This window comes from Athene cunicularia (genome assembly GCF_003259725.1).
Source record: "Athene cunicularia isolate RWA chromosome 17 unlocalized genomic scaffold, athCun1 chr17_part1, whole genome shotgun sequence".
Lineage (NCBI taxonomy): Eukaryota > Metazoa > Chordata > Aves > Strigiformes > Strigidae > Athene > Athene cunicularia.
This window is the reverse complement of record NW_020799122.1, coordinates 4,525,631-4,534,569: the sequence shown is the minus strand read 5'-3', so window position 1 is coordinate 4,534,569 and position 8,939 is coordinate 4,525,631. Positions and strand designations below refer to the sequence as shown.

Here is an 8,939-nt window from a genome sequence, read left to right as displayed (position 1 = left end):
GCGTTCCCGGTGCAGGGCGGGTCCAGAGCCGGGCTCGGTGGCCGGTAACGCGCGGTCAGGGTGTCTCGGCTGCTCGCGGTGGCGGGGGGCGCCTGGGGCGGTTGTTGCCCGGCTGAGGAGAGCAACGGGCGGTTTGAAACGGCGCCTCGGGGAGGTTCCTGTTTCAAAGTCGAAGCGAAGGGTTCGCTCTCCAGAAGAGCGAGGCCACGCTGGGAGGCTGCCGGGTAGTGAAATGTCTGGGAAAAGGCATTTCCAGCGTGGACAATACACGAGTATTTGAGGTGAAGGAAGAAAGTGCGTATTTTTTATTTGCAGCCGAAAGGAAAGAAGGCCAAGGGCAAGAAGGTGGCACCGGCCCCTGCTGTAGTCAAGAAGCAGGAGGCCAAGAAGGTTGTCAATCCCCTCTTTGAGAAGAGGCCCAAGAACTTTGGCATTGGTGAGTGACTATTTGGGCTAATTGCTCGAAGGTTTTTTTGATTGTTTTATAGTTAAATGTCTAAATCGTAAAGAGAAGCGTATTGTAATAAAGCTACAGAGTGGAGAGAGAAATGGAGGTAGTTACCTTGCTGCCTGCAATTAAGGGCTGTCCTTCATTAAGTATATGAGGGTGGCTATGGACAATTCGTTAAATTTTTGTATTACAAAGATCCATCATATACTTCTGCTGTGACAGATCTTGCCTTTGTGCATGTGGTGTGGTAAATCTGTTCGGATTTCTGTTGCACGTGTGCAGATGATGCAAAAAGAATATTTGCTATCTGAATAACAGTGCTGACACCTTTGCCACCAAGATCACTGATGCACTCGTGCGTGTTCCATGCTGTTGCTCCGTGGGTTCGGAACAACTTTGAGTTCAAAGTCTGTATTTTTAGGACAGGATATCCAGCCGAAGCGCGATCTCACACGTTTTGTGAAATGGCCGCGCTACATCAGGCTGCAGCGCCAGAGATCCATCCTGTACAAACGCTTGAAGGTGCCTCCTGCCATTAACCAGTTCACGCAGGCTTTGGACCGCCAGACAGGTAAGGATGTGCCCCGTGGTGTTCTCATGCCTTGGGTTGTTAATGGGATATGCCTCTGAGAAGAGGAGAGAAACCAAAATAAGACTTAAGAAGCTGGAGGGTATCTCTGGAAGCATTTTAGGGAGGCTTTAGTAGTGATGGGGTGATGTCAGCAGCAGGCTGCTGGCTGAATTTGCTGGCTTAACTCTTGGTAGCTGCTATGTGCTTTGAAAAGGGAATAGAAAATACCAAAGCTCTTACTTGATGACCCAAACCCAGAGTTGTCTTAACTGTACGCTTCCATCAGAGTTATTCTTCCAGCTTAACATCGAACAGGCTGGATTCTTCTGACTCTGTAAACAGAGAGTTTGAGAAATCCATGTGAGTGCAGGCTCATGGGGAAAGTCAGCATCTCGCAGGCTGACATGGAAACAGGGACTTAAGGGTCTTCTGTGAATGAGTAAATAGTCTTTTCCAGGGAACAGTGTCTATTGAAGAAACTTTTAGCCTGTGTAGAGTAGCTCCCTCAACAAGCTGTGTGCTTTAAAGGAGAAAGCACAGCACTTTGAAGCATAATTGCTGTGGGGGTCCAGAGGCATTTCCTCATCCAAACAGTGAAGGAGATCCCATTGCCACAGAAATGCCTGTGCAGGTAAATACGGGCCCTGGAGTCGCGCTGCTGGCTTTGCTCTTGCACTGTGCAAATGATGATAACTTGCTGTCTAATACACGTGAGGACAACCACCAAGATCGCTGATGCACTTAAGTATTTTAAAAAGTAATGCTTAGACTTTTCAGGTCATACAACTAACTAGTAGATGTTCTCTTCCAGCTACACAGCTTCTGAAGCTGGCACACAAGTACAGGCCAGAAAATAAGCAGGAGAAGAAGCAGAGACTGCTGGCTCGTGCTGAGCAGAAAGCTGCAGGGAAGGGAGATGCACCGACAAAGCGGCCACCGGTCCTCCGAGCAGGTAACTCTACATGGATGTGGGAGTGTGGTGCTCTGCTAGAGAGAAAACTGATGATTTGGTGCTTTGCTCCTATGGGCTGGGACTGGACAAGCTATTGCAATGATGTATGAATTTCTTCACCTGAGCTCAAAGTGAAGAGCAAAACAGACGAGCTTTTTAACCCTGAGCTTTAGCAGATTGTCCAGGGAATATCTTCTCTGTGCTACTGAATGGATTAGAAAAGTTTTTACAGCTTCTGTAATGAAGCTGTGTTATGGATCTGAGCTGGTTGTATGAGGCTTCTATGAAAGCTCTGAAAATAGACTGAGCAGGATCAAAGCTTACCGATAACTTGTTTTTCAGGCATTAACAGCGTCACAACTCTGGTAGAGAACAAGAAAGCGCAGCTTGTAGTTATTGCCCACGATGTAGACCCCATTGAGGTAAGCATACTCGCTGGTACACGTTACAGGCTACCTGTGTAACTTAAGCTGGGGTCAGAACTGCGTTTGAGGTGAAAATGCGTTACAGACATTTATTGCATGAGAATGCATAAAAAGACATATTTAACCAAAACTGGAATGTTTATGCACATAGTTGTGCTGGTATTACAGTGAGGCTTGGCCCTTGCAATGATGTATGAATTTCTTCACCTGAATCAACAATGAAGAGCAAAACGAGCTTTTTAACACTGAGCAATTGCCACAGCCCAGGCTGAGTCAAAGGCTAAGAAGATGTCCTCCTGCAGCTACACAGACCCTCTCTTTCTTTTCAGCTGGTGGTTTTCCTGCCTGCGCTGTGCCGCAAGATGGGAGTGCCATACTGTATCATCAAGGGCAAAGCCAGGCTGGGGCGACTGGTCCACAGGAAAACTTGTACCTCTGTTGCTTTCACCCAAGTTAACCCGTGAGTATTCTGCATGCTGGCTTGGTTCATGGAGAAAGCAAACTGCCCATAAGTGCAGACTGTAGGGCAGATGGCTAGTGAACTTGAGGGTATCTCTAGTTTTAACATAGTAACTAAAATACTGCCTCTGTAATGTCTAATATAGAGGTGGTTTTGTGTGAAGAGCTCTATTGGATCCTGAAAATAAGGATTTTGGTTTATCAAGATGGATGGTTACTCTAAAATATGGAGATGGAACTACTACCCTTAATCTGAGTGTTCAAGCATTGATGGTCGGAATGGTTAACCCTTTGCAAATGATGTTTTTGCTTAACCTGAAAAATCACATTGCAACTATGAGCTCTTGAATATGAGGCAAAAGATTTTTCGAAAATGTGAAATTGAGGCTCTAAAGGAACTAAAACTGTCACCAACAGGGAGGATAAGGGAGCCCTTGCAAAGCTGGTGGAGGCTGTCAAGACCAACTACAACGACAGATACGATGAGGTAAGTTGCTCTGCTGCTAGCCTTGTCTTAATTTGTACTATTAACATCCCCCAAAGTTCCCAGTGAAATGCAAATTCTCAGACTAACGTGACATCAGCTTAAAGTTTGTTGAGTGTGTTGTACCCACATTTGCTTATGATGTATCCAGATTCTTTACCTGAGGGTGAAGTAAAATGTGAATGCTGTCACCAGGTTCCAGGTAAAGGAAGGGAGCTATTGCAGGGCTAGGATGTAGGGAGGGCAACAGCTGCTGCTGGGCTCAACTCTATCCCCCAAGTCCAGAAGTTACATGATGGTTGAGTCCAGTACCGTTTCACAGGGAAAGATTTTAAACTTCTGTCTCTGTACCATCCCAAAAGTAGTTCACTGCTTGAAAGGGGTAGGACTTCCTAGTTGAGGGAGCTCTTGCTGTTGTGCAGGAAGGAGGAGGATTGAACAGACTGACTGAATGACGTAGTAAGAGACTGTATGAGGCATCTGACCTGTTCTCACTTGTTTGCAGATCCGTCGTCACTGGGGTGGCAACGTCTTGGGTCCAAAATCGGTGGCTCGCATTGCTAAGCTCGAAAAAGCAAAGGCTAAAGAACTGGCTACGAAGCTGGGCTAAAGATGTACTGGATTGCTACCGTGTTTTCTGTACATAAAAAGAATAAACCCCCAGATGAAGTTTTGGTGGTCTCTATTAATGGCAGTGCTCCAGGCAGTGAGTAGCACATCAGCGTTGCCTTGCATCAAATGATTGAATAGTGCTGCACAGAGCAGGTTACTACTACACTTGGAGCAACTGCCCTTAACTACTCGTCCTATGTAGTAATTGCTGTCCTTTTGAACATGCAGCCCATCAGTGGGCTAGGCTAGTTCTGGCTTTAAGCCTAGCTTGCTTAGTCAGGTATTTCAGTTGGAAATGGCTCTAGATCATCTGTTACAGGGTGGGTTACAGAGAGTGTTACAGCACGTTACCAGGCTGAAGTGGTGGGAGAAGCATCTGGATATTCCTGTCTTCCTGTTCCTGCCTGACATGGTCTTCTGGCATTGTGGGAGGTCACCAAGCTTGACAGGGCTCCAGCCAAGGTACCGGCTGCTTGGTTTTGTGAGCCCTCCTCGGGCTCTTTCAAAGGCCCAGGCTGCCCTACCCGGCTGGACTTGAGCAGCCACAGTAACCTTTAATGTGGGTCTGTCACTGTTAAGATGAAAGGTGTGTGATACAAGGCAAGCACCTCCCCACCCTCTTCATTCTGATGCAACTGCTGTGAACCACTCCTGACTTCAGGATGACTACTTGGTGTAAAGAAACAAAATCCCATGCTGTTTTGGGGAAAGTACAGTAGTGGAGAGGTTAGAATTTCATAGTTTCAACTAACCTGATACAAAAATGCATCCTTGAGATTTCTAGTGAAGCTGATTTATGCAGTAGTCTTAACAGTCACTTAAAATTTTGAAGTTCAGTGCATCCAAGCTGCAGCCTCAAAGGAGCTTGGAGTCATGTCTGTTTGCAGCTCAATAGCTGCTTAAGCTCAGCGAAAGCGTGTTGCCTTGAAACTTGGTGCTTCAGTTAGTGTGGCCTGATCAGATTGCTGTTTTCCATCAAAGTCTGCTCCTGGCTGTAGTGCAGAAGAGATGAGCCCTTCCCCTCACAGAGGAAGTTTCTGGATAAATTTTCTGTACCACAAGAATGAAGTTGCAGCACATAAGCCATACCTATGAAAAAACAAAACCACACATTTATACATTTTTGGATAGACTGGACCTCTCAAGTCAGCTGTGGTGCAATAAAACAATTATTGCTGTGCAAATGTTACTTGGGTTAAAGCTTTTGTAGCTTAAAAGCTCATCCAGTCTCTGATGCAGGAGCAAGAATGCCAGGCAAAGTTTCACATTCAAGACATGGCAGGTCAAAAGCCAGCTGGGTAACGTACCAGGTGATGATGTACTGCATGTGCTCGTTCCTCAGGCTCACCCTTGTCTGGCCTCCAATGGGCCCCCCTGGGACTGTGCTTCCTGTAGGTACAACACAGCGCACAGGTTACATCCCATCTGCACCACGTAGAGCTGGGGGACACAGGCTGAGGGCGGTCAGCCGAGGGGCTACCCTGTTCCTCTTCATCAGGCAAGGGGGTTCCCAAGGCACCAGCCAAGGCAGAGACGTGGGGCAAGTGGCTGGTTGTGTTGGAGGCATTGAACACCCCCTGCAGCTCCTGTGAGCATGCTGCTGTCCCCCAGGCTGGCTGCCTACCGCCTTCCAAAGAGCAGACCTAGCAGAGTACACGAAGAGAAGGATGCAATACCTCGTTGGACCTGATCTTCAAGGTCTTTTCCAACCTAAACTATGATTCTACCTTTCCAAGGGCCCAGGGGAAATAACAGAAAGAGGGGGGAGACTGATGTGAATTGGGTGTGGGGTTGGGTTCCTCCGACTTACTGAAATCTGCATCGATAAAGACGGGCTCAGCGCCAGTCACCTTCGCCATAGCCTCCAGGTCACGGTAGTGCCAGCGGTTTTTCTCAATGTTATTTTCAGGCACAAAAGGTCTCCGGGTTTCTGATAACCTCACCACCCCAGTGAGATCAATTTCATCTTCAATCTGAAAAGAAATGCAGAGGAGAAAAAGGGAATCTTGCAAGGCTCAATTTATATTCCAGCATACCAGGTCTTGGTAGAAAAACAGCACTTTTGGGATCTGATTATAAAACCCAAGTGGTGGTTGCCTGCAGTGGGGCAGTGCTGTAAGACAGCATGGAGAAAAGCAGATCAAGAACAGCTCCTTGTTTGTAAAAAAACATTATTTACTTTACAAAAAGGTGAGAAGAAAAGGTTTGTCGTCTTTAAAAAGTGCAATGACTCTCTTAAGTAACCTCCCATGACGCTGAGCTCCTCCCATGAGGCTCCTGCCTTTCCGGGTGTGTCAGCAGGGCCTCTGGGCACTGGAAGGGCAGAGGGTAACACGTGACATTCCCTGCGTCCCCCTTACCTGTCCCTTCAGCCTGGTCTCCGGTTTCAATTTCTTTTTGGGCACAAATCCTCGGTTGACTAAAATCGTGACCCTGGAGTTACAATAAGAAGTATGGCTCATGAGTGAAAGGAAATTTATTCCTGCAGCTCCCTAGAACTAAGTACCAAAGAAACAAGCAATCCATGGGTTTTGTGGCACTTTTTTTGTCATCTGTGTGTTATAGGGGAATTTAAATACAATTTCAACTCAAGCCTCAGTGACCTAACAGACTGTGAGAGATGCCTTTTAAGCGAGAGGGAGCGATTTATATAAACCCAACCACCGTGATTCAGCTTTTCAAAACAGAAGTGAGTTGCTCAGATGAACCGTGACTTCTGTTAACTTACCCTAGTTCTGTGCAGTAGAAAGGAGTGATGACATTTGCTCCATTTTCTGGGTGCGATGTCAGCCGCCCAGCCTCTCTGGCTTCTCGCTCAGGATCCACAAGTGACCGTGGTAAAATATAGAGCTCCTTGGAGTGGTCAAAATGCCCTCGGACCTTTACAGGTCTGTACTCCAATTCCTTCAATTCCATGGGGCTGCATGGAACAAGATGAAAACAAAATCATGGCGGCAATAGGCAAATCAAATCGGGGGATTTTGTTGTGGGGATTCTCCTTTTCCCTAATGGTTCACTCTAGAGCCAGTTGGCAAACAGAAACAAAAGGCAAATGCCTCATGGAATAAGCAGCTGGCTTAGTATTTTATTACTATCACAGTGAATCAAATTGAGATGATCGTGCATATCCAGCAAGTAGTTTTTTTCCCTGATATCTGTACCCCAGTCCCCCTTCAGTAGCACACACAGCTGATCAGCAGGTGGATCCAGCCATCAGGGAGCGTTTCTTTCCCATCCCAGACCACAAAATCAAACAACTGCGCTGTTTTGACATTTGTGCCATATGGCCAAGAGACCTTAAAAATTTCTCTCATATCCAAGACAACTGCTCCACACTTGGGGCAGAGCCTGATATTGATCCAAGACTCCCAGTTGCAGGAATAATCCCTTTGGGGCACCACAGACACCAGCTACCAAGTCCTCCTTCTCCACGAGGATTACATATGGTATGAACTACCTACTCCATTCTCCCGAAGAGAGATTCATTTTTTTAATGTACATTTTGAATATCCCACAGGGAAGAGTTCACTTATTCTCTTACTAAAAATGAGAAAATGAACAGGATGTCTTTCTAATTGCTTGCATGTCCTGATTCCGACTGCATTCCTTAATTTTCATGCAGTTTAGTATAAGCTCATTAGCGCAGGGACCATATCTAATATCCCCAGCACACTGTTAGTGCTCTGCAGACAATAAACTATCTCAGTTTCCTTACTCTAATGTCAGAGGGATGGGCTCTGATGTAATTCTTGATGCCAGTTGTGCAATCAAATCTAATTTCCACTTTCGTCGCTGAACCTAGAAGTACACAAACACAAACGTAATTCCCCATGTAATTCCCCAAAATAGAACAGAACAATGTAACAATCCCAGGAAGCCTTAAACCCTTTGTCATAAGTTCCTCCTCTGGCCTGGCATAAACCAGAGTAACTAGAGATACGAGAATGAAGGCCACTGACCTTAATTTGAGGAAATATTCATACTGAAATAAAAGTGTAAAAAATAAGAATCTCTCCCTTAAAGACTTACAAATGGACACCTGGAAAACAGAAATGTAAAGTAACAGCAAATCTTTACCCTGCATGCGATTTGAGCTAGATTAAACTGCCTGAGACAGAAAAACCTGACAGCCCTCAAGCACTCATCTCTTGAAAAAATACAATATTTATTTGTACCTGCCATGTGCCAAGACAGAATGTGGTCAGAGGGACCAGGAAAAGGCCCCACTTGAGTAAAGTGTCCTCTCCAGACGCGTCAGCAGCTGTTGTAGAACTTCGTGGTCTGCAGAACCTCAAACAAACATCTAGAGAAAAACAGAATGAGGCATAGTATTTGTACAGGAGAGGAGACACCAAATTCTTGCAGGAAATGTCACCCCTTGGTATAAGGCTGAAACAGGGAAGAAACCCAAACAGTTCTTTTCTTACCTTTAGACTTCTGGACCAGACTAGAACCTGCTTTAGTTAGGGGATATCCAAAAAATGTTCTTCTGATCAAGCAATGAGAGACCTACACAAAATAAGAAAGATCCTTTGTAGTGTCTCTGCTTTGTAAAATTTGTATCTAGATGACATCAGTTGCCTCAGCGATTGCATGAAATTTTGTTTACCCATTGGTTTAAGTCTCATCTGAGCAACTGCCTGTGAAACACTGTGGATTAGGCTATAGTTTTGAAAAAATAAAATCAAATTCCAGTTACAGAGCTGACAGCAAATGATCTTTCCCTTTCCATCCACGCTGTCAGCAAGAGCTCGCACCATCTTAATTTGTTCTTGAAATAAATGCCAGCCGAGCACCCGCCCTCCCGCTTCCTCCCCCTCCCGCCACGCCGAAGCACCACGGGGACAGATTTACAGCTTTTCTGCCACCGATTCCGCCCACTTAACACCGCTTCGCCCCGCGCAGTGACACCGGCCCCCACACCTCGACTGCTCACCGCAGCCAAAGCCCGGGGCCTGGCCACGGAAGGGCGGCCGCGGGGGGAG

At 46.2% G+C, this 8,939-nt stretch overlaps 2 protein-coding genes and 4 non-coding genes across 6 annotated transcripts; 5 read left to right on the top strand and 1 right to left on the bottom strand.

Annotated features, from left to right (window-relative positions):
- Window positions 1–285: 285 nt before the first annotated feature.
- RPL7A (ribosomal protein L7a) lies at window positions 286–4,012 on the top strand (the record flags this gene model as incomplete). The annotated part of the gene is made up of 7 exons (XM_026860660.1): window positions 286–436; window positions 873–1,022; window positions 1,834–1,974; window positions 2,317–2,396; window positions 2,729–2,859; window positions 3,276–3,345; window positions 3,848–4,012. Coding segments are annotated over 7 exons (828 nt in total), but the record flags the coding sequence as incomplete, so codon positions are not given.
- On the top strand, window positions 729–803 carry LOC113486671. Its single transcript, XR_003399623.1, has one exon. It is a non-coding gene; the product is annotated as a small nucleolar RNA SNORD24 (small nucleolar RNA).
- On the top strand, window positions 1,701–1,762 carry LOC113486672. The gene has a single exon (XR_003399624.1). It is a non-coding gene; the product is annotated as a small nucleolar RNA SNORD24 (small nucleolar RNA).
- LOC113486670 lies at window positions 2,069–2,145 on the top strand. Its single transcript, XR_003399622.1, has one exon. It is a non-coding gene; the product is annotated as a small nucleolar RNA SNORD36 (small nucleolar RNA).
- LOC113486664 lies at window positions 2,581–2,653 on the top strand. Its single transcript, XR_003399616.1, has one exon. It is a non-coding gene; the product is annotated as a small nucleolar RNA SNORD36 (small nucleolar RNA).
- A 725-nt stretch (window positions 4,013–4,737) lies between the features above and the next one.
- Window positions 4,738–8,780, bottom strand: LOC113486593 (surfeit locus protein 1; the record flags this gene model as incomplete). Its single annotated transcript, XM_026860659.1, has 9 exons — window positions 4,738–5,043; window positions 5,262–5,343; window positions 5,765–5,927; window positions 6,315–6,387; window positions 6,683–6,874; window positions 7,670–7,752; window positions 8,130–8,257; window positions 8,382–8,463; window positions 8,751–8,780. Coding segments are annotated over 9 exons (900 nt in total), but the record flags the coding sequence as incomplete, so codon positions are not given.
- Between the last annotated feature and the right edge of the window lie 159 nt (window positions 8,781–8,939).